At 41.9% G+C, this 26,165-nt stretch overlaps 1 protein-coding gene across 1 annotated transcript in view; it reads left to right on the top strand.

The window, feature by feature from the left end:
• LOC145979755 (neuroligin-4, X-linked-like) overlaps positions 1–26,165 on the top strand; it is a 453,446-nt gene that overhangs the window by 376,777 nt on the left and 50,504 nt on the right. The window contains exon 6 of the mRNA XM_083112741.1: positions 24,389–24,540. Within this exon, the coding sequence (XP_082968867.1) occupies positions 24,389–24,540 (152 nt within the window). The remainder of the gene's footprint in view (positions 1–24,388; positions 24,541–26,165) is intronic.

The following is a 26,165-nucleotide window of genomic DNA, read 5'->3' as shown; positions in this document are numbered from 1 at the left end:
AGGGTGCGTGGTGCCCAACCAAAAAAAAAAAAGTAAAAGGTTTTCTAACGGCTGCGGTTCTAGATAACCACACCTCTGTAGAGTTTCACGTGTTTTTTTTTTTTCTCAAACTTCCATGAAACTCTACAGAGGACCTCCGTAATGCATGCAACGTGTACTAACGACTCTAGTGTTATTTTGATGTTGTAATATTTTTGGATATAGAGTTTTATTGTGAGATATAGATAAAAATAATTATGTTTATTATAATATTTTCTTGATGAAGATGGAGAATGTATGTGTGTGTGTTACAAATAAGGTTGCATGCTTTTTTTTTCTAGTGTGTGTGTATGTGTTTTTGATGTTTCGACAGCATCTGAAACGATAAAAAAAGAAAGAATTTTATTGTTAATTTTCTTGTGTAAAAACAACAACAAATTTTTTTGTGCAAATTTTCTGATTTGTCTCTCGTGCTATAGTGCAAAAAAAGATATTGTAACTGATAACTAATGAAATTGATATTGTAACTGATCTGAACTAGTGAAATTCGTATTGTGCTATTGTAACTGATTGTGCTAGTACAAAAAATTTCTTATTGTGCAAGAAAAGATGTTAAAAACTTGTTAAAACTGCTCTGTGACCCTCTCGTTCTTCACGTCGTAGGCGAAGGACTTCTCTGCAATCAGGATGACACTGCATATAGTATCCTCGGGCAAGGCATCGTGGAACTCGCAGACGATCTTGATGTTGGTTCGATTGTTGACCACCACCTGCTTTCTCTTAGATGTGTTGATGACGGTCATGGGTCTGTGGGTTTTGAATTCGCTGGGCGTGTAGTACATGTCCACGCTTCCCTCGGTCACGCGTTTGTAAGCCGAGAACACTTCGTAAAGTTTGAGGTAATCGTTTTTGGTCATGTCGAGGTTGTAATTTTCGCGCGGGAACACTTCGTTGCGACCATTCTTCAGATAAACGTTCTTGATCTTGCAGTCGTCGAACTTGCTGGAATTTTTTTCCTGATTCTTATCGCGCCCGGTCTGAAAAAGCACTACGACGAAATCTGGCATGTCGAACTGTATGTTGTTGAACTGCGTCGTCACGTCGAATTCCATGTGACTTCCCGACGCCATCTTCTGCACGCACTGGTAACCGTGAAAGTGAATCGGCACCTGCGGATTTTTCAAGATCTCCGCTTTGTACTTGAGGGCGTAGTTCGTTTCGTATTCCACCACCGGCATTCTCAATTCCATACTCCGGATGACGCATTTCGCTGCTTCGGGTAAAGTGTTGGCTATCGGCGTGGTGCCGTCCGGACCCAAAGTAGCGTATCGCATCAGTGCGTTGTTGTCGTTGGCCGCTCTTCGAAACGTGATCCTCAGTCCTCCCTTCCACATGATCTCCTTGTAGTCCGAGAAGAAACCAGGCAGCAGACGCATGGGAAAGAGCACCGTGTGACTTCTCGTCGATATTTTGGTCCCGGCTTCGAATCCCCCGGCCTGGTAGTACGCTGCGTCCGTTTTGGATAATTTCAACGTTCCCACTGCCGTCGACGTGATGCCTTGATAATCTATTCTGTCGATGACGGTGTTGTGTTTCCTCACCTCCACCTGCGAGAACAGGTGAGGCACGAAGTTGTCCACGAGTATCAAGTTTGCTGCTGCGGGAAACGCGTCTCCGCTTTCCTTCTTCACCACGTCGAATTGAAGGTAGAGGTCCGCTCTGTGAGGATGAATGAACCCGTCGCCTACGTCCACGTCGTATTCGATCTCCCTGTTTGCTTCGTTCAGATTGGCGAACGTGCGACGGTTGTGAGGGAAAGATTGCAATTCGTAACTTTCGATTTGCTCCATTTTACATGTATGGTTATTTATTATACGTTGATCTCCACGATGGCCGTCGTAGTGGCACCTGCGAAATCCACCACGTCTCCTTTCTCGTTCGTCACCACCAACTCTATGTCGTCTATGCGGTTGCGACATACTGGAAAATAGATCGGCGAAGAGGGCGTGTAGATGATCGGTTCCATGAACTCGGAACTTGGTTTGAAAGTGGCTATGATTCCCGTCTGCTTGTGACTTCCTAATCCGTCCGAAGATTTCGTGATCATGCCTTCGGCCGCGTTGCAGTGCACGTTCAGAGTCTCGATGGCCAAGAATTTAGGAATGTTGGTTGCTACGTGCTTGATGCCAGCTTCGAGTTTTGGGTGGTCGTTCTCGAAACCTAAAAGTTCTCCCATGGTGCCCAGGTCCACGGTCTCCGTCGCCGACACGATTTCCACTCTGTGAGTGACCGAATTTTGAGAAAGGTACGTGCCTTTGGGTAACTGAGCTTGCAAAGTGGAAAGATTGTATTGGCATGGCGTGACGACGATGTGTTCGCTTCCGACGCTAATTTTGTTGTTGTGATGCGTGACGTTAGGTATGAGGTACATGCTGTAGAATGCACGCAGAGCCACGGATTTAGGATAGACGATGTCGTCGTGCAGCGTGAGTTTCAAGATCGAAGATTCGCTCGTGAGATGGAACACGCCCATCCTAGTGATGCTGTTTGAGGTTCCACAATGCTTTCTGGAAATCCTCGATCGTAGGGTTATTTACTTTAGAGAGAAACGCGAGCACGGAGAGGCAGAGATGACCGCAGTTCACGTCTCCGAAATCTTGAATGCGTTCGTCGTTGTAGTATATAGAGGTTTTGTTCGATTTCAGGTAATGGACTAAATTTGTAGGTGGAACACCTCCGAAAGAATCGAAAACAAATGCTTTATCATTATTTTTGTGGTAACATATCCAATGCGTGCCTAGATTTTTTTGATTGTCCAAGTTGACTACTCCACATTCTCTTCTTTTGACGGTTGAAGGTAACGAGTCGGACATGAAAACTCCTCTGAAGTGTTTGATTCGTAACGGTTCGATCAGAGATTCAATGTCTCGGTTGGTGAGTGCTGCTGTTTCTTTTTTTTAAACTTTCTCATCACGCCCTTCCCCCTTTTCTTCTCCATGGCCAGGTTGTGACGTTTCTGTTCTTCCAACTCGGCCTTGTTCTTCTTCGAGTCGATGACGGTTTTCGCGATGGCGGCACTTCCGCCGGCCAAACTTCCAACGGCCCCCAATGCTGCCAGGATGGCCGGGATGCTGAATATGAAACCTCCGATCTTTTGCTGTTTCCGCGAACGCTGCAAGCGTCTCAATTGAGGTGTGCTGAGCAGCAATTTCATTCCGTGTCCTTTCGACAAGCAAGAACGTTTCTTCTCGCGTTGTTTCTTGGTGAGTAACCCATCGAGGGCACCTAGATTTTTTAGATTCGAATATGGTACCTGGTACACGACACCCTTGGGCTTCATGTTGATGCTCTATGTGTTATTTTTTCACGGTATGTTATTTATATATAAATGTTCTGAGATTTTTTTTTCAATGGATGTTATTTTATATATACTCCGCGTAGCCCCGTTACACAAATTCTATTACATGCTTTGTTTTCTTACCAAGAAGTTCCTTTGTCCCCTTGTACAGTGTCTCTCAAAAGTTTTAGGACAACGACATTTTAAACTAGGCAACCCAATTTACACAAGCCGTTGGTGGGTTGCGTGCAGAGTTAGGCTCAATTTCAGGGTTGCCACATGCACAATAGGTTTTTATAAAACACGCGAAAGAAATATAAACAAGTATTATTGTATAAAATTATTAAAAATATCACTATTATATCGCAAATGACAAAATTCTTTCTGAAAGAAAAAAAACAGGTTTTCTAGTATTTCATCCCTGATGAGTCTACAGTAAGGAAAAGAGGTGAGAGGAAACGAAAGGTCACAAAGGAGAGGAAAAAGAGAAAGCGAAAGGAGAAGAGGAAAAGTAGAGGAGAGAAGAAAGATAGGATAGACGAGGAGAGGAGATGTAGTGAGGAGAATGGAAAAAGATTCGAGGAGAGATGAGGAAAAAAGAACAAAGAAGAGAAAAGGGGAGGAAAACGAGAGGAGAGGAGAGGAGGAGACGAGAAGAGGGAAGTGGAGAGTAGAGTAAAGGAGAGAAAAAGAGAAGAACGAAAAAAGAAAGAATAGTGCAGTGGAGTCGGAAATCTAAGACAGGAAAGGAGATAAGAGGAGTGGAGAAGAGTGGGATGGAGATAAGATGCGAGAAAAGTAGGGAAGGCGATATGAGATAAAAGCAGAACGGAAAGAGGGGAGAGAAGAAGGAGAAGGAACTGGAGAGAAGAGGTAGTTGCAGAAAATACCGTCTGAGCGTCAAGAATGGATGCATTGGTCAAATTATAGACATGAAACATTCAATAACATTTTGAAATGTATTGGAGAATATATTAGATCGGTGCGAAATGCCTTTTGGCTGAGTTCAGAGCAAATTCAAATCTTCCATGTAAGATCTTTGATTTTACCTGCGATTACACCACTAAAAAAATGAACGTAATTTTTAATATTTATAAGAATTATTCAATTTTTCTCCACTTCTCGGTTCGTTGAAATGGAGATTTTTTTGTAATTCAATATTTCCCCTCCCACCATCGTTAATTCCAAACTGAATCATTCCGTTTCACACGGCGTGGACAATGAACACAATAGGATATGTCTAAAACTTACGAAAATTTTCTGCCAGCGGAAGGGTTTGAACCTACGACCATCAGATTGACAATCCTGAACGGTAACCACTACCCTACAACCTCTAGTTCCTTAAACCAGGTAGAAGAACCACTACACTACGCCTTTACCTTCGAATGAAACAATAATTTTTTTTAAGTATTCTGTCCCTCCAATATTGTAAATGTCGTTTGGTATACGTGTAGTTGAACTTTTACTTTAATTTTGATTTGCTTTCTTGTAGTATAACCGATATCTTCGAGATATAATTTTCGAAGTAATTAAAAACGAGAATATTGGTAGTTGTGAAAATGCGAGTAATTTCTTCTAACTTATTATTGTGATTAGACATTACTAATGGAAAATATCTAGAGGCTTGAATATTACAGGACGATGTTCTTTTCCTGTGATACACTAACAGACAAGATGATTGTTTACTGATGCAAGTCTTGTGTCCAGAACAGTCTTATGAAATGTATTTGCTGTTGCGTAAGATAACACGAAATAATTACACCGTTTGCGAACTACCAAATCTGTGCAACGTTATACGTAAACAGGCGGAAAATTTTATTCATAAAATCACTTCACATTTGACAGTGTTAGTCAAGAGAGACTCGTGGGACACTGTGTTAAGGTGCTGGACTAAATCCTTCTAATTTTTCTTCCTCGAAGAACAACAATTTCTAAGGAAGAGCAACAGTGATGATTTTTCTTATTTCTTTTAAATGCTTACACTTTCCTTTAATTGGGTTAAATATAAATAAGAATATTGCTTGCATTTCTGTCATTGACGTAGACCAGTGAGAGAGACAGACAGACAGACAGACAGATATTACAAAATAGTTCAAGTAGTGCGAACGCCATTAAAAAATCATGATAATTCTATGTTGCGTACTTAGAATTATTCATACAATAAAGAACATGTCTAATTGTGAGTTAACAAAAAAAAACAATAATAAAGAGACATTTTCGCATCACGATTGCAGTTCGAAAAAGTCGGGACAGGGATTGAAAGTAACGCACTGTCCTGACTAAATCGGTGAATCGGACGTCTGGTAGCCTTGCATCAATGATTATAAAACTAAAACCACCCAATATTGCAGCTTGAAGACTTTTGCGCAAGAAACAGATTCATTTATACAAGAAAAAAATTGAAATTTTTACACATTTCAAAAATCGACGATGTTATTTTCGTATTTATTTATTTATAGGTTCACAGCTAAATATTTTAGGGTTCGAGGGGGAAGCATGGCCCACATGGCCCCTCCCCTGGGTACTGACTTTACGTAGACAGTGGAAGAGAAATTTTGGAGAACCTTTCTGTTAAATTTAGTATTTACATTCACCTTATGCTCGGATAGGTTAAACCGTTTATTGACAATCGTGAACTTTTCGTTTAATAGATAATATTTGGTTTTAAACGACGGGAGAACATTGGTCGAATTTCCTTTCTTGCTCTTTTGAGAGAATATATACTTCTACAATAGCAATCGCGTTCGTAAACGGTGAAAGAAAATGACTTGGTTTTCAAAGGCAGACAAGCTTGGTAGTCTAGCTTGCTCGCGATCAAAGTGACTCATTCACGCTATTCAAGGCCGCTTCTTATCGCAAAACACTGTACTTCGATGCACGGTGTCTGCACCCAGCACGTTACAAGTGACCAGAGTCGAATTTTAAAGAGAATCTGAAGAATGGTAGATTTCATCAGAGGCGGCTAGGTAGGCACCAGCTGAACATGCAATAGTTTAAGTGATAATTCCTGACAAACAAAAAACCGTATTGAATAATTATTGGGATAGTGATACGTGTATCCGCTCTTTTTTAACAATGTAAGCTCGAAGACAATCTGTATTATATTTATTTATATTGGCAAATTGGTCAACCGGAGGTTATTTTATCGCCTTCGATAATCGAATTGTCTGATCGATTATTTTTTGTTTACCCAGGAACATGCCCCATAGGAGATTTCCGAGACCGGGTTACGCTACTCACTCGTAGCTCCCCAATTTCTTCACGATGGTAGGTTGCCACCGGTCACATACACAGGCCGAGAACCTAGAGAGTGAGCATAGGCGGACTCGAATCCATGCCGTCCTGCAGTCGGAGGTCACGGAGGAGGACTTTTCTTATTTCTTATAAATAAATAAATACGAAAATAACATCGTCGACTTTTGAAATGTGTAAAAATTTCAATCTGTTTCTTGCGCAAAAGTCTTCAAGCTGCAATATTGGGTGGTTTTAGTTTTATAATCATTGATGCAAGGCTACCAGACGTCCGATTCAACGATTTAGTCAGGACAGTGCGTTACTTTCAATCCCTGTCCCGACTTTTTCGAACTGCAATCGTGATGCGAAAATGTCTCTTTATTATTGTTTTTTTTGTTAACTCACAATTAGACATGTTCTTTATTGTATGAATAATTTTAAGTACGCAACATAGAATTATCATGACTTTTTAATGGCGTTCGCACTATTTGAACTATTTTGTAATATCTGTCTGTCTGTCTGTCTCTCTCTCTGGTCTACGTCAATGACAGAAATGCAAGCAATATTCTTATTTATATTTAACCCAATTAAAGGAAAGTGTAAGCATTTAAAAGAAATAAGAAAGATCATCACTGTTGCTCTTCCTTAGTAATTGTTGGTCTTCGAGGAAGAAAAATTAGAAGGATTTAGTCCAGCACCTTAACACAGTGTCCCACGAGTCTCTCTTGACTAACACTGTCAAATGCGAAGTGATTTTATGAATAAAATTTTCCGCCTGTTTACGTATAACGTTGCACAGATTTGGTAGTTCGCAAACGGTGTAATTATTTCGTGTTATCTTACGCAACAGCAAATACATTTCATAAGACTGTTCTGGACACAAGACTTGCATCAGTAAACAATCATCTTGTCTGTTAGTGTATCACAGGAAAAGAACATCGTCCTGTAATATTCAAGCCTCTAGATATTTTCCATTAGTAATGTCTAATCACAATAATAAGTTAGAAGAAATAACTCGCATTTTCACAACTACCAATATTCTCGTTTTTAATTACTTCGAAAATTATATCTCGAAGATATCGGTTATACTACAAGAAAGCAAATCAAAATTAAAGTAAAAGTTCAACTACACGTATACCAAACGACATTTACAATATTGGAGGGACAGAATACTTAAAAAAAATTATTGTTTCATTCGAAGGTAAAGGCGTAGTGTAGTGGTTCTTCTACCTGGTTTAAGGAACTAGAGGTTGTAGGGTAGTGGTTACCGTTCAGGATTGTCAATCTGATGGTCGTAGGTTCAAACCCTTCCGCTGGCAGAAAATTTTCGTAAGTTTTAGACATATCCTATTGTGTTCATTGTCCACGCCGTGTGAAACGGAATGATTCAGTTTGGAATTAACGATGGTGGGAGGGGAAATATTGAATTACAAAAAAATCTCCATTTCAACGAACCGAGAAGTGGAGAAAAATTGAATAATTCTTATAAATATTAAAAATTACGTTCATTTTTTTAGTGGTGTAATCGCAGGTAAAATCAAAGATCTTACATGGAAGATTTGAATTTGCTCTGAACTCAGCCAAAAGGCATTTCGCACCGATCTAATATATTCTCCAATACATTTCAAAATGTTATTGAATGTTTCATGTCTATAATTTGACCAATGCATCCATTCTTGACGCTCAGACGGTATTTTCTGCAACTACCTCTTCTCTCCAGTTCCTTCTCCTTCTTCTCTCCCCTCTTTCCGTTCTGCTTTTATCTCATATCGCCTTCCCTACTTTTCTCGCATCTTATCTCCATCCCACTCTTCTCCACTCCTCTTATCTCCTTTCCTGTCTTAGATTTCCGACTCCACTGCACTATTCTTTCTTTTTTCGTTCTTCTCTTTTTCTCTCCTTTACTCTACTCTCCACTTCCCTCTTCTCGTCTCCTCCTCTCCTCTCCTCTCGTTTTCCTCCCCTTTTCTCTTCTTTGTTCTTTTTTCCTCATCTCTCCTCGAATCTTTTTCCATTCTCCTCACTACATCTCCTCTCCTCGTCTATCCTATCTTTCTTCTCTCCTCTACTTTTCCTCTTCTCCTTTCGCTTTCTCTTTTTCCTCTCCTTTGTGACCTTTCGTTTCCTCTCACCTCTTTTCCTTACTGTAGACTCATCAGGGATGAAATACTAGAAAACCTATTTTTTTTCTTTCAGAAAGAATTTTGTCATTTGCGATATAATAGTGATATTTTTAATAATTTTATACAATAATACTTGTTTATATTTCTTTCGCGTGTTTTATAAAAATCTATTGTGCATGTGGCAACCCTGAAATTGAGCCTAACTCTGCACGCAACCCACCAACGGCTTGTGTAAATTGGGTTGCCTAGTTTAAAATGTCGTTGTCCTAAAACTTTTGAGAGACACTGTACACGATTCGAGTTTTGTTCTCGATTAAGATAGCTAGCTTCTCGTCGGATAACATGATAGCGTATCGATCTGGTAAAAATAGACTGTATTGTCCGTTGAGCAACAGACGCACCTTGGGACCATACTGGGTAGAAACGATTGAACCGGAAGTTATCGTGTAAGGTTTGTCGACTTCCAATTCCAGAATTTTTACATACTCGACTGATAAATTTAGCATTTGTTTTAATGCTTGGAGGTCACTCATTTTTTCACTCGTCATATCAAAGAAAAATTTTCAGGGTGTTAGAGAGAAATTTAATTTTTATTCACGATGTGTGTTATTTATATATATATTTTTTCACGAGATTTTTTTTTTGTATCGAATATTTTTTTAACAGAGGAAGAAAGTTCGTGCTTCCGAAAACGCGATGATGTGCGTGATGATTTCTTCCGTCTCCTGCTTAGATTTTCTCCAATCATCGGTGTCCCGTCTTCTCCCCTGCCTCGCCTCGTACAGTTCGTCCAACCTCTCGTTCAATTTCTCCCCCGCGGCCGACAGAAGAGTGTCGAGATCACCGCACCTCATTCCACTGATCTCCCAAAGACGGTCCTTGAGAACTATTTCGCATCCCATGTGAAATGCCGGCGTCGTTTTAGCTATGATCACAAGTTTATTAACATCTCCGTTAACTACCTTTTTGAATATTTTAGATAGTAGTTCGTGCGGCAAATCAGTTATGCAAGCCATGTTGTTTTTTTTACTGGATGTTATTTATATACCCCACCCCAATTTTTGTTTTGTGTTCATGGCGATGGTGGTACCCAGTGCGGCGACCCGTTCACCCAACGATGCGTCTCTGCTCACGAACCTTTCGAAAGCTGCATGTTCCAATTTTTTGTCTGCTTCGTGACGTGCGTCCAGATCCGTCTGCGTGGTGTTGTAGGCGATGTCGTGATCTTTGCATGCCGCGTCCAACGGATTCACACCCTTGTCTCCTCTCTCCAATCTTTTCTCGAGTTTGGTACCCGGTCCGCAGTACTGGTAGCCAGGTAGATGCATCTCGAAAGGTAACTTGTTGATGATGTCGTTCACGAGTCCCTTTCCTTCGGCCACGTTCCAAAATTTCGGAGGCAGCGTGTTGATGATTTTGATCAGGTAACCTATGCCCTTGTCGTCGTTCACGATGAAGTTGGAAAGTTTCGTGCTGATCATGTCCACGATGCCAACCTTCTCGTTGTAGAAATTACGATTGCCTGCATTCTCTTCGCCGGCTATCACCAACAATCGGTCCACGAGTTTCCTAACGTCGTCCACCCAAACGAATTCTTTGGGTAACGTGTTGTAGCGTTTGACGCCGCTGCCTGTTTTGACCTGGTTCCAAATCGGTTTGATGAGATTCCTGTACTTCTCGCCGCTGCTCGATTTCACCCTATTCTGCGAGGCGTCGTTGTTCTGGTACAAGGCATCCGTCATGATCAGAATTTCCTTGTAACTTTGGTAATCTTCGTCGGTGTAATCTTTCGGCTGCTTTCTGGCAACGAGTTCCCACAGTCCTACCGTACCCGGATACCTGGTCCAACTATCCTTCTCGCCTAAATTAACTTTAATGTCGTTGCCTTCGAAGGTCACCTTCGATTTCCCAATCTTCCACACCACACCACCGCCTTCGTTGGTTTCCATGCTGGGATACAATCCGAACACTTCATCCTTGTCGAATTTCCCCGTACTCAGGTAGTCTCGTGCCAAAGGTCCCAACTCGATTTTATCCGAAGACGTGCTGCCTATGGCTCGACGTCGTGCCGGTGCATCCTTCAGTACGAACGGCGTCGAAGGAATGCTCGAAATGGGCGTGGGTACGGCGTAACTTTTAGCTGCGAGCGGTACGAGTTCGTTGATCAAATTTTTATTTTGTTCCGTGACACTTTTAATTTCTTTACCTAGACCGCTGATGGCATCGATCACAGGTTGATCCTGACGTTTCTTCTCTTCGTAGAATCCGCGATTCTCGGATTTCCAACCTTTGAAGCGTTTCGCGAGGTAATCGCGAAGCTTGAGATTTTCGTCTTCGATTTTTCGTTTCGTCATGACGTTATTTATACACGTCGTTTCTCACAACGTTGCAACGTTTAGAAAGTCGTTGATTTTGTTTCTGTATTTTCCGTCGTTGGGTTTCCTCGTCATGTCGATCGTCGCGAATCCGAAATCGTCACCGTTCCAGCAAGTAGAGCAGCAGCGTTCCGAAAATTGATTGTAGTTCATGTCTCCGCCTACGTAGTCATCGTACGCGTGCTTGAGGTTGGTGTGATCTTGACGAAACAAACATATGAAATTAGCGTTGTCGCGTACTAACTGTTTTGGAATTTTGGAAAACGTTTGAGCTAGGTAGAAGCAATCCATTCCTTTGTGACGACCTTGCGTGAAAAAGTTGCGAATTTCATTTTGATTTTCCAGGATGGCGTCGTCGAACACAACGACTGAATTTTCACGACAATCGTCGAGTGGTTTTATTTCCGAGGCGAACGTTGCAATGTCCAGACCATCGTACAGTTTCATCAGTTGCTGGTATTTGGATTGCTCCAAACTTTTCGAGAACACGTACAGGTGCCTGTTCTTCCAATCTAACCAATTCGGTGCGAGGAGAAAATTGTCCACGAGCAGTGTCGTTTTCCCACACCCCGAAGGACCTACGATCAGACAGCGGATGCTGTCGGGAAGCAACTCACCGTTCTTTTTTTTTCTCGTTTGACTTTCCGGATCCGGTAGACGCTTCACCACGTTCCACGTACTCACAAGATCACTTCGTTCGCGTCGATCCAACTCTTTTCCGGAAGTCCCAGCCATTTGACAAACAGTTTGTCACCTTTCCTACGCAATACTTTCTCGATGAGGTACGTGTCGGGGTGTTTCGTTTTAGAGAGTTCCTCTTCGTAAAATCTTCCTTTCAAAATCTCGCCGCTACTATCTTTTATTATATACGTGTGTCGGTTTCCGGGTAAAACTAGAACCACCGTATAAAGTTCCGTGCTCCAATTTTTTGTGAATCCCTTCTCGAAGGTGCGTTTGAATTTGCTGATCCTCACCTGGTCTCCAATTTTGTATTTAGCTTTTTTGTCGTGGGTGTGTACTTTGGACAGTAAACTGTAGAAATTAAACGCTGCTCGTCAGATTTCGTAACATCAGCTGGCTTCATGCCTATCGTTCTGTGTACCGTATCATTATAGGTGTCGACGAGTTCCGGCAGGATGTCGACCCATTTGTAATTTCCCCGAAGCGTGAATCGTTTCCACATGTGTGTTTTCAAGGTTCGATTGAATCTTTCCACGATGCTGGCTTTGATGTGACTGAAGGTCGAATAATGTTGAATCTTGTGTTTTTGAATAAACTTTTGGAATACGGCGTTGTAAAATTCTTTACCGTTGTCCGTTTGCAGAAACCGTGGTTGTCTGCCGCCGCTTTCGCGAAAAATTAATTTGAATGCTTCCGTGACGCATGTTCCCGTTTTCGCCTTCAAAGGTAGAGCCCATGCGAATTTCGAAAATGTGTCTATGACGGTGAGGAGGTACTTGTTGCCCTTGTTCAATTTATGTACGTTTTTCAAATTGCCGCTACTCATCTCCACGAGGTCACTTTGCCAGAGGTCGTCGATGCCCTTGGTTACCACAGCCAAACGTTTGTAGTTACGGCGTGCAGGTTTATGCAATTCTTCGACGATGGCTTGCCTAGACATTTTTTTTAGAGATTACGTTTCAAGAGAAGCACAAGCGTGATGGGATTCAAAGAGGGTGGTACCTCGCTCGTGTTTTGAATGATCAGCTTATCGCCGGCACTCACGTCGAAAACAGTAAGATCTTCGTCTTCGTGTATTTCATATATGTTGCGCGTTTCGTTCCAACGTGCCAGAGGAATGTTTCCTGCTTTCTGGACACCACGATTCGATATCAAAGTCATGGTGGGAACGCTAGCTTTTCTACCGTGAGACCAGTACGAAAATTCGTTTATCTGAATCGTGCCATCGAGGAGAAACTTGTAGTACGGATGATAAGGATGTAACATGTACAGTTTGTTACCTTCGACGAACGTGGAGATTCTCTGTTGATTGGGTACGCTGTTGATTTCGATGGCTTGCAGAGAATGCAGTTTAGCGAATTTAGTGTCGACGCCGAGCAGATTACTGTGAACGTGTCCGAGTTTATTTTCGATGGGCAGCAAATGCTCGACTATGGTATCCGTTACGGCAGACAACGACGGTTTGATTTTCACTTCCACGTTCAACTGCTTGTAGATTTCGTTGAGTTCTTGTAACTTGGCACCGAAAGAAGCCAGCGTCGATTCCTGCGTGGATTCCAGCACTCCAACTTGATCTCTGATGTTGACGACGATGTTCTGAAGGTTCTCGACTTGATTCAATTTCGAGCTCTTCTCGGTAAGATCGTTCACGATCCTTCGCATCTCTGTAAACTGCGTGTGAAGGTCGGCGACGCTCTGCGAAGTGGGCAGCGTCGACACCAGCGAACTAATTTCGTCTCGAATCTGTTCCACGTTCGCCGTTTCCGTTTCTAGTCGTTTCAGCATTCGAGATATGTTTCTTTTCAAAGCGTGCAATTCTTTGGAGGTGGGGAGATTGGCCACCCTACTCTCGAGATCGCTCAAAGAAATTTTGATGTCGCTCGATTCGGATAGTGCCGTCACCGCCGTTTTCAATTTTTCCAAATCTTCGCTCGAAGGCACGCTCGTCCCTAACGATTCCAAGTCACCCTGTATGTTGTCCAGTACGTGATGAAAATGAGCAAGATTGGATTCGACGTTTAAATTTTCTAAATATTCGATTTTATGCTGAACCGTGCTCAACGTGTCTTGAATGCTCGTCAACGCTCTCGCTTCAGCGTGAATATTTTTAATTTCTTCGTTGATCAATTCCAAGGACGCCTGAAGCGTAGCGATGGTGGTTTGAATGTGTTCGAAATCTTGATAGGCCTCCAATTGAATTTTTATGTTCGCGACGCTTTTACCGATGACCTGCAGTTCGTCCGACGATGGTAGGTTCGTCATTGTATCTTCCAAAGTCTGTAACTTGGATTTGATTTCTTCCAACGTGCCGGTGAATTCTTCTTGTAATTTGGAAACGACGACGTGCAAGCGTTCTGCGTCTATATCGTTCACCACGGTTTGAAGTTCTGAGAAATTCTTTTCGATTGCGGAAGTTCGTTCTTCGATTTCGAGTTTCAATTTTTCCAAATCTTCATTTTTCGATTGAAATTGCTGTAATTTGGCCAAATCATTTTGAAGCGAATCCACGCTCAACTGTATATTTTGAACGTTGTCGTAAGAAGGTACGTCGACATAATTTTTTATGAGCGTTTTCAGGTCGGAATCGATTTTCAGAATGGGGTGGAGACATTGCGTTTGGAGCGTAGCGATTTCCGACTCTAAACTTTTGTTTAAGGTCTCCTGCAAAGCGATCAAATCGGTCCTCAACTTCTTAACTCGAACGTCCAACATGAGAATCTCTTCTGCGTGGTCCACACGCTTGGTGTTGCCGAAAATGTCGTTAGGCATTTTTGGTTAACGGTTATTTATAATAGGATAGACGATTCGTAATTCTACGAAGAGAGGAATGAGTTTGTCGTAATCTCCGAGGAGTTCCATGTAAAGATAATCTCCTGCAGACACATCGTACGTAATGTTAGAAAGCATCTTGTCGTGCTTGATTCGAAAAATGTTCTTGCCGGTAGAAATTTTGATTTCGCCTACGTTTTCCGGATTCACGGTGATCCGAAGTTTCCCGTCGATCGGAATTTCGTAAAAATGTAAATTGTTGTTGAAGATGTAAAAAATTTTGCCGACGTCTTCATCCAATTTCGTCCAAATGCTGTTAAGGTGAATGATCAACAGACCGTTGAGTTTAGGTAACACGGAAGGTAAGACTTCATGATCTGGTATGGTTTCCATAATGATCTGTTTTTTGAAACCGAACAAATTCATAGGCATGCTGGTTATTTAAGAATACGGCCAAAGTTTTTTTTGTAATGACAGTCAAAGTGTTTTTTTTTACTGAGTAACAAAATGTTTTTTTTTGAGTTAGTGAAAATTGTTGTGTGAGGTGGCGAGTGCTAATTATTTGCACTGTGCGCAATTCTTATTTATTTCTAAACGACGATGCCCCCAAGGCAATGTGTGAATACCACACTCGAGGACGCACCTCTTATCGTCATCGGGATCCAGCGCAATTTTTCTAACTTTGTTTGTGGTGATGATATGGTCGACGCTCTGAATGCGCTGTTCTGCTCTTAGAACCGACGACCTGGTCTTGAGGCAATCGACAAAGTCCTCGAATGTAAGATGCTCCCGAACCACCTGTCTGCCGACACCCTTGGCCTTCTTGGTAACGCTGCCCTCGGCTTTGATGGCATAGGCCTTGGCGCGAAGACCTGCAAACTCGAGAATTACATCACCGTCCTTCTCGTCTTTGAGTTTGCCAGGCACCTTCTTGTTGCGGGCCAGGATACCGTACTTGTTTTGCTGGGGATAGCCCGAGGTGTCGAAGAGGTTAACCAAAGATGGAACTGTGGCTATATCCCCGTACGCGTCGTCCGTGCGAACGTGGTACACCAAGCTGTCCGTGTCCGTGTAGAGTAGGCTGATATTATCGTTATAGTGCTGGCGTAGTTTCCCATAATATATTTGAAACATGTGCAGCTTGCTCAGGTCTAATACTGAGGCGCCAACATAAATTGGCTTGTTGAGCATCACCTCGCTCTTCCTCATATGCACCAGAGCAAGCTGTTCGTTATAAATGGTCCTCGATTTGAATAACGGGTTTGCTACGAGCCTGCGACATTGTGCTTTGTTTGATATTAGCCTCACATCTACACGATTCCGTACATTCTCCATGGTTTTCCCGAACACCGCATTGTTCATGAGCTTGAAGAAATCCTTATCAAGCTCGGACGTGGCTGCGGTGCGGTGTCTGGTGTTGACTTCAATATATGGACGCAGCCACGGAGAATGCTCGAACTTGAGGATGCGGTGAACTGCGTGGACCGTGACCCCTCGCTGTATCAACCACCGGAGATTCTGGTAGTGCAGGACGTAATTCTTCTTGGGTTCGAAATCCATGACGAGCTTCGTCTGGTTGGAATCGGGTGGACACTTGAACTCGGGTGCAGGGGGAAGATCGCTGAACAAATCCTGCAGCTTCTCGGAGAATTGCAGATCAACCTCGGCGAAGAACCCATGTTCTGAATCGTCGAAACCTTCAACGTCAAAGTTGGAGGGGTCAGCCCACTCGAAGCCTCTAAAGGGGAGTGGCTGCATCATGGAGTGTCCGTAGAGGTTATTGACGTCCGTGTACATGATGTAGCTGGACGGTTGTGAGGGGTCGTAGCCGGTGGCCATGTGGTGATTGTTGGCGCGCGAGTGTCGCTGCGACACCTGGACCATGCCACCCCGGATAGCGCGTTCCACAAACAGCACCATGTCATAATCGGAAAAAAGCTCCAGCTCGATCTTCGTCACCAGAAACATGGCTGACCACGCCAGTCCGGGGAGACTATAGAAGTAGGCGGGGTCCAGCTGGTAGATCTTCATTGCGGTCGCACGGAACGTCTGGAACACGTCGGCGAGGAGCGTCACATCAAGTCTGAGGTAGGCGTCGTGGTAGTCCCCGAGAGTTCGACAGCCCAGCTCGCGCCACATGGACTGGGCATGGTGATATTCTTCGTCGGTGATGTTCGAGCCTCGTAGCTGACTGTAGAACTTCGCCTGGGGAGGTAGCGACGTCTCCGCGAACTTGGAAGGGTCTGTGATGTATTCGTAGGGATAGACCCCCTTACGCTTGAAGAGGCCGGCGTCCAAGTTCGGAAAATTTCCGGAGGTAATGAGCATTTGCTCGTCGCTAAGCTTCCCTGCGAGAGCATCGAGGCTTGCTGGGAGGAACCTCAGGGAGTCGAGGAAGCGAAGCTCGACGGTAGAGGGTGATCCTGGGATTCGCACCCACTTGCTCAAGCTAATGTAACGCTCCTCGTTCTGCGCCAGGACGTTGATTCGCATGTCGTCGTACCCAAAGTGAGGCACCAGATGGTGGAAGTCGTATCCCGAGCCATTGTGAAAAAACACAGGGATGAAGCGCGGGTCCCGGGCCATGAGGTTGCATCCGTTGCACCAAGGACCAACATACCTACCGTTAAAGTGATCGTGGTGTTGGACTTTACGGTTGTTGGCGGTGTACTCCTTGACGCAGACAGGGCAAGCGATGGCCTCGTCGTGTCTACGTTGATCGTCGGGGGACAGTGGGAGCATAGACTTGGAGGCCAACAGCACCTTCCCTATCTCGTTGGCCTCGACAACCATCCTCTCGAGGAAGTGTTTGGCTGCGTCGGGGCCACGGTACACGTAGGGCTCGGGGGCGATGTGCTGGTCACGTCGTACCACAACGTATGCGAAACTGGATGCCTCGTGGAGTTGGTAAGGGGTGGTGGAGGAAACTTCGGGATCTGGATCGCAAGTGGACAGGGGTTTGAGGAAGGCCTCGAAATACGCGATGATGATAGCGGGATGCTCCACCATGGCACCGTGCATGCGGAAACGCTCCACGGCGCCAGGTTCGGGCAAGACTGCCACACCCGGCTCGTTGGCATTACAATAAAGTTTGTGGCGAGCGAGCTTCTCTGCAGCGATGTTGGGACCTCTGATGCGCTGATAATCCTGCTGTTCTTGATTATGAAATGTAGACAAGCACCTGCGACACACCTCGACGTGGTGACTATCACTGCCCCGTTGGCTCGAAACAAGCCGAGAGAGCGAGCGAATGAGGGTGTAGTGGTGATGGGTCTCGTTCTTGATGAGCAGAAGGTGAATTTCCTGCGCATCATCGTCGTCTACGTCGCTCACCCGGATAGGGTACACCACATTTTTGTCGGTGAGACCGTAAACGTTGATGGCCAACCGAGGGTTGTGTGTACGGGCCTCGAACTTGCGAATATCCGGGACCTCCACCGGGTAGTCGATCCCGACCATCGCATCTTCCAGCTCTGGCTCGTAGGGTAGGTAGTGGTTAACTCGGCGTGGATGGTTTTTCCAGTGGACAGGGTGCAAAGCTGCAAGCACCGACCAGAGAAAGCACTTGGCGTCACTGTTCTGAATGTTCAGGACGGCTTTTTTTGCCACAATGGTAGGTGGTAAGGGGACGTAGCTGGAGGCGGAGAGAGGCACGAACTTGCAAAGTTTGACGCACAGTTCGTGAGGCTCGCCACACAGCGAACCCCCCGAGCCCTTAGCTTGATGTTCTTCTTGTTTTGCCACCAGCTCCTCGGCAAACTGGTTGTAGATGACCTCGAGGTTATCGACATCCGCCAGATGCAACGTCTTCGCCTTGGTGTTGTGGCAGAAGCTGTAAATTTCATCAGACGGCTTCTTGTACTGGCAACGTAGCGATGCGTAGAATTTGGTGGAGTGCGTTGCAAGCGCATCACCGAGGATGGAAATAATTTTGGCTTGCACGTTCCCCAAAAAGCTACGCACGTCGCATGAGCCCTCCGAAGTGAGGACAAAGTCCTCTAACAAACGCTCGAAAGCAGACCGGTCTGTTTTCATCGCAGGCTTGACGCGTTTCGTGGGTGGGGCATTGATGGAGGCTGCTTCTACCTTCCTTTTGGTGGAGGTCGAAGACTGGGCCCCAGATGTACTTTTGCTTAGACAAGTAAGCTTATGTTTCTTGGCATACGCAATTGTGATGTGTTTATTACATCCGGAACATAGTTCAGTGGCAGCCAAATGCTTGCCTGGCACGCAGGTACGACAATGTCTTGCAAAATGTTTGCTTGATATAGTTCTCTTGCACACAGGACAACTTTTCATGGAGCGCATTTTTTTGGGGGGTATGTTTATTTATATGTGATCTGTTGGTGGTAGAGTGTTTACAAAAAAATGCCTTATGAGAAAAATTTTGTAGGCTAATTCTAATTAGTGTTAGTTTGAGGGGTTTATTTATATATGGGTGGTGTTGTTTTCCTTAAATATGTGCTTTAATAAACCCTGTAAAAAAATTTAAAAAAATATATAAAAAAAATATGATTGTAGATAGAAAAAAGCACAATAAATATTGTATGCATGTGTAATTCTATTTAGCTTATTTTTGCTAGACACGAATCTTCTTCAGATTTTATTGCCCATTAGTATATTTTTCTACCAATCTAGTAGAGGTATGAAACTATGAAAATGTACTTGTTTATATATATTCTATTGTTTTGGCTGATATAATAGCAAATATATATATATAGCTATTTTGAAATTCTAAAACTTTCAGGTATACTTATTTTTACATGCAAACATACATCATAAAAAATTACACAATCGTATTTTTTTTCCATACACACATTTTTTATTTTCAGATTTTCAAAATTATTTTCGATCTTTTTTTTTTTAAATCAAACAATAAACATTATTTGTGTTTATAGTATTTGTCGGGCAATAGCAGATAAAATAAGAATAGGTTTTCTACGACCCATAGTTTACGAGTTACAAAACAACTTAGAAATTACATCTTGAAATTTAAATTTAAAATAACTCGAAAACAGTAAGCACTAATCATTATGTTTCCAATAGGTTGTAGAGTACATTCAATTTTTTATCAAATGTCATTAAAATTTTCGAAATAGGGTAAAAACTAAGCCAGCAAATCAAGTTTCTCAAAAAATGAAAAAATTGTCTATATTTTCGAAACTTGAGGGGGTGGAATCAATTTTATTTGCTAGTCGTATAGTTTTCGTCAAATCCTATCCAACAAACCTAAAATCATCATCCTAGGTCAATTAGGAGACAAGAAAATCAATATCTTGGAAAACATCTTAAGACAAATATCTTAAGAAAATTTTCTTGACAGACCGGAAGTAACATCTTGACAGACCGGAAGTCGACTTTCTTAAAGATTAAGACAAATATCTTAAGATGTTTTTCCAAGACATTGATTTTCTTGGTTCCTATGGGGCCTAGAACCACGTAACTTTGGATTATGTATATACCATTCTTTTTTCCTACATATTCACTAGGGCTCGAAAGTGCGGTGGTTGTGTTGTTGCCTTGTAATCAAGAGGTCCTAGGTTCGAACCCGATAAAAATACATAGTGGTTCGGATCCTACTTTAAAAAACTGTAGGCCTAGTCCCGATTAGCCTTACTGTGCATATGTGAATATAGGAAAGTACAATGCAAAGTCAGCAATATGTGATGTGGTCAGCACCAAATATTTTAATTTTATATGTATATTTAAGTTTCATGCATAAACATGGCAGTCTTCCTATATGCTTTTATGGTATGGTGCTATGCACAGAGGAGCACTTTATTTAACCATATTTAACTTCTCTTTCCATCTCTCAATCTATTCATATTTGACATAGTTATTGCAAGTCGGCTATTTTGTTTACGTAGCAATTAGGCTTAAAAAAACTTTGACACACTCATTGCAAGTCGGCCATTTTGTTTACGTAGCAATTACGTTAAAAACTTTAAACCACATTATTGCTATTTTTTATGAATGCTTGTTGTGATAAAAAAAACATAATTAGATATATTTTATTTAATTTTATGTTTAATATCTTTTCTGTGTATAAAACTAAATAATAATAAAATTCGAAACACTATATACCTCCACTAAATATCAAACGCACAAAAAAAAAACAGGCTAACACACGCAAAATTATACTAGTCTGCCAGACGCCAGAGCCTCGTTACTCTACAGTCCAGGGTGTACTACGTGGAAGTGAGGTTAACTGTTGGGCGCCTTACCAGAAGGTCGCCCTCTTACACCCCGCATATTGCTATTTTGCATATGCTTGATGTATATAGTAATATGTAATAAATATATATATATAAAAAAAGCAAGAAAAAAAGGAGAGAGATACATGCAACACACTCAAAACTTGTATACTTTCTCTCTCTCTTTTTGCGTGCTTTGCGAGTATATATATTCCTTCCACAATATGCTTAAGGATTGTTTGGCTTTTGTAGAGAGTTTTACCTTTTATCTACAATTCCTTTACATCTGTTTGGCTATTACAGAATCAACTCACAGAAGCAACACTACCTATTTATATAACACAAAGCCAACTCATGCAAGCTAACAAACAAATTTACTCACGCTAGTTAATTTCAATCACAATCACAATGTTCTCCTTGCAGCTCACAATAAAAATAGGACCTGATGCCCTCGAGCTTCTAGTTTTATTAGTCGAGGAGTAATATGTAGGTTAACAACGTGGACTAGTAGAAATCCGCTCTGTCAGCATGAAATTCCATCATTATTGTTAGCTTTTGAAAAAACAGGAAGTACATCCGCCACTGTGAATAGCCAGAAATGCTGCCCCTCCCAGTCATCCACCTCTCTTACAACAGCATGTGTGTGCTGGCAAATCTCTCTAGTTGCAGGTTTTTTAGTTAACTCGTAATCCTCGTCAAAAACTACAGTAACATCATAATATCATATTGCACAGAAGAGGGAGGACATCGTACACCACTGTTGCCAGCCATAGGTCTCTCTCTCTCTTCATCTTACAGCAACGTTGGCATCTCTATTTTTTTTAGTTGTAAGTGGGTTGCCAACACACTCTAGTTAATAATGCTACATATTATACACACACACGCACACACATACTGTGTTGCCATCCACCCATCTCTCTCTCTTTTACGGCAGTGCGTGTTTGTTGCCGGCACTCCTTGTTTAGTGTGTGTATGTTACGCCAGTATATAAATTGGCTAAGCCTAAAAAAAAATAGTAGCTTTTGCTAAGTAGGAAGAAAAAAAAAAGCTGTAGGTAGGTGTTGGCAGCACTATCGGTTGTTTAATTACCTCTCTCTCTCTCCTCTCTCTTTTTTTGTAAAAGGCTATGGCAAAATTACCAGTAGGTTGGCAACCTTGCTTTATGCACTGTAAGGCAAGCCTCAAGCAAGGTTGCCAGCTCCTTGCTTTAGGTTAGGTTAGACCAAGAAAAAAAAAGCTGTAGGTAGGTGTTGGCAGCGCTGTCGGTTGTTTAATTCTCCCTCTCTCTCTCCTCTCTCTTTTTTGTAAAAGGCTATGGCAAAAGTACCAGTAGGTTGGCAACCTTGCTTTATGCACTGTAAGGCAAGCCTCAAGCAAGGTTGCCAGCTCCTTGCTTTAGGTTAGGTTAGACCAAGAAAAAAAAAGCTGTAGGTAGGTGTTGGCAGCTGTCGATTGTTTAACTCTTCCCCCTCTCTCTCTCTCCTCTCTCTTTTTTGTAAAAGGCTATGGCAAAAATACCAGTAGGTTGGCAACCTTGCTCTATGCACTGTAAGGCAAGCCTCAAGCAAGGTTGCCAGCTCCTTGCTTTAGGTTAGGTTAGACCCAAAGAAAACCTTGGTGATTTTTTCGAATAAGGTGTTGGCAACACTGCGAGAAAATGGGGCTTATGCCTTACAAGAGCAAACCATTAAGGCGAGCCCCACCGAGCCCCACTTTCGGGCTTTGAACCGGTGCACCTGCACTACTATTATGCCATTTTTAACCACATCATTACTGTACATTCAAACGGGAATATATTTTTTTAATTTCCCCGTAATTCCTTGACATACACATACATTTTGTATATACCGTGTCACACTGCCATCTAGTGTCAGACAATCACACCTTTGAAAGCGAGAGAATGGCGAATATGTTGGTACTTTTGCACATTACTGTCTTGCGAGAAATTTTGATTTTCTTGGCTTCTCCCTTCCCCTTCATCAGTTTTCTTCCTTTATCCTTCGTGTGGAAACTCGCAGAAGACGATGCAGACATAATTCACCAGGGGTCTTCATCGTAAGCGTTGCGGTTGACGTGGAATGTTAGCATCGTGTGGGGGGTGTTGAGTCATTAGGCTCTTGGGCTGGTTGGGAATTCTGAAGTCTTCTTCTGGGTTTTGGTGCTTAATTCTTCATCCATGAACACATGCCTTGCTTTCTCGTTATGAGGCTTTGCTGTTAGCCCTTCTCTAATAAATTTAATTTGAGTCACCCGGTGGAGGCACATAGTGGTTCGGATCTCACTTTATACTGTAGGTCCAGTCCCGATTAGCCTTACTGTGCATAAAGTGGACTTAAAATATGAATTCAATCAATCCAAATTAATTGGAAGTCAACCTGTTCAATTGCATCTGCCTAATTGATGCCCGTAATTTTTACCCAAAGGGTGGGTGTCGAGTTCAAAAGTTGTGATCTGAAGAAGGATATGTGTGTGAAAATCGCTTGTGAAGTCATATATCAATAGATAGAGTGAAGTATACATTTTGAATTGATTTGATTGTCGCTTTTCTTCCACTTTTGGCTAATCGTGACGATGAGGATGAATGATGATATGATGAAACTTGTGAAGGGACACTTACAAAGAAGATCCATGCTCAGATTGAGATTCGAACCCAGGATCGCTAACCTCTGCAGCGGAGTGGTCGGCACAGCGCGGTACGACGCTAAGAGTCCTAAGTTCGGATCCCCGCCTAAGCATGGTTCTTCTTTATAAGTGTCCCCTTCACTAGTTTCATCAAATCTTCACTAATCTTAACGATTAGTCAAAAGTGGAAGAAAAGTGAAGTAAAATAAAGCAAATCAATCAATCAATCGAACCCAGAACCTTGACGTCGTAGCGTGTAGTGTTAACTACTCCGCTACAGAGGTCGGTAAGCGAACAGTGGAAAGAGAGAGATAAATATATTTAGAGAAAGTAACTGAAACAAGCGAATGAGTGAGTGAGAGAGTTTAAGATATAGGAAAAATTGGAGAGAGAGGGAAAAATAAATCGAAGAGAGAGGGGAGAAAGAGAATGAAACAAAATAAACTAGAGAAAGACGGAAAAATAAAATAAAATAGGAGACAGGATAGGATGTAAAGTATAGTAAAATAATCAGGAATAGGAGTAATTAAGAAGATATGGATTATAAGACATGGAAAAAGAGAGGAACATATTTGAAATGAAATACTTAAAAGGAAACACTAAACTGACTCAATTCCTAGCATTCCTAATCACTCCATTCCCGGGTTCGAATTCCGCTCGGGCTTGGTTGTTTGAGAATGTCCATTCATCATTTCATCACTCATCCCCATCTTCGCAAATTAGCCAAGAGGCACAAAACGCGAAGTAAAACAAACTAAATCAATCAAATGAATCAATTAATCACTCCATGTTCACCTTGGACTTGCGACATGTCTTTTGTCATTAGGTTAGACAAAAGAACCCAGAAAACTGTTTTGTGTGTGGCAAACATGAAGGATAATAGTTTATATGAGTGAAAAAATAACATAAATTTACTGAATTTAACCTTTAACTTTGCTCCAAAATACTGTAATTAATTCTTAGAGTTGTTTATAATTACCTTGGAAAATATTAGGGTATGCAATTTCCTGAAATATCAAAAACTAATGGGAAATGTATTTTCATTTTATTAAATTAATTAATTTTTATTTCCAGGCTGAAACGAGTATCCATGGGCAGGTCCTTCCTTATGTGTTCGGCTCCCCCGTGGACGGAGGCCACTATCACCTGAAACAGAAGACGGACCCTGAAGAAGCATTGATATCCGAAGCTATCATGCACTTCTGGACCAACTTCGCTAAAACAGGGTAAGTTCTTTGACTCAGCTACAGCAGTAGCAATATAATATTAATTTTAAAACACTAATAATGACGTTATTAGCACTTTTCCAAAGCTGGAAGGGACGTTATAGGCAGGAAATTGTGGCAGCACTGATAAGGATATCGTTGTGGAATTGTCATAGGAACTGACGGCAGACTTTTCGTATTATTAAATATAGTTCACTGTTTGGCTTTACAACTGCACCATACTTATTATTTTCAATCAGCAGGTGAGGACACATAAGATTCAGATCCCACGTTAAAATATTTATTCACGATTCAGGATTTCCCAACTCAGGTTCTATGTAAATTCCAATGAAAACAGTGCCATCTCAGGAACTATGGAAATTCCAATGAAAACAATGCCATTTCAGAGACTGAAAATTCCAATAAAAACAGTGCCACTTCAGGAACTACAAAAATTCCAATGAGAACAATGGAATCTAAGGAACTGTGGAAATTCCAATGAAAACAGTGCCAGCTCAGGTACTGTGGAAATTCCAATTAAAAAAGTGGCATCTCAGTAATTATTGAAATTCCAAGTGCCATGTCAGGAACCATGGAAATTACAATGAAATCAATGCCAGCTCTGGGACTATAGAAATTCCAATGAAAACAGTACCATGTCAGGAACTATGGAAATTCCAATTTAACAGTGCCATCTCAGGAACTATGGAAATTCCAATGAAAACAGAGCCATCTCAGGAACTATGGAAATTCCAATGAAAACAGTGCCATCTCAGGAACTATGGAAATTCCAATGAAAAAATGACATTTCAGGGACTTTGGAAATTTCAATGAAAACAGTGCCATTTTAGGAACTATTGAAATTCCAATGAAAACAGTGCCATTTTAGGAAGTACGGAAATTTCAATGAAAACAGTGCATTCTAAGGAACTATGGAAATTCCTGAAAACAGTGTCACCTGAAGAACTGTTCATTACCAGTTGGATATTTCATTGAAATGTCTTCCCAACTCAGGAAGTCCTCCTACTAGTTGCCTCGGTGGAGGATGAATTGGTGTTTGAAATAGTTGACATTACGCACACCTGTGTAATTGCTAATCTAACATAACCTAGAAGAAAAAGATAAGCAAAATATATTACAAGATAAAAAGAATTTCCCAGTAAGGCACAGATATTTCTCTGCAAATGTATATATATATATATATATATATATATATATATATATATATATATATATATATATATATAACAGTATTTCATGGTAAGGTGCAGTAACGATAAGAACCTATCAAAACCCTGTCCTTACCTCTCCCCTTCCCTTCCGAAGTATCTGTTCCTGAGTTGGAAACATTTACTTGAACCATTCACGTTAAGATATTGTTTCCTGAATTGGGAACTTTCGTGACAGCTCCTGTCTTGGGACATCGTCCATTAAACTGTAGGATCAGCCCCGATTAATTGATTGGGTGTTGCTTTAAGTCCAATTTTTTGTACAGTTATGCTAATGTTGATTGCGATTACAGTTTAAAGTGGAATCCGAACCACCGGGTATCGAACTCGGGACCCCTTGATTACGAAGCGACGATATTGCACTATGTCATCGAGGAGGCCCATAGCAGTCCCGTTTAGCTTATCTATGCATTAAGT

Source organism: Lepisma saccharinum, chromosome 26 (genome assembly GCF_977018435.1).
Source record: "Lepisma saccharinum chromosome 26, izLepSacc3.1, whole genome shotgun sequence".
Taxonomy (NCBI): domain Eukaryota; kingdom Metazoa; phylum Arthropoda; class Insecta; order Zygentoma; family Lepismatidae; genus Lepisma; species Lepisma saccharinum.
The sequence above is the reverse complement of the archived record's forward strand: the minus strand, read 5'-3'. Positions and strand labels throughout refer to the sequence as shown.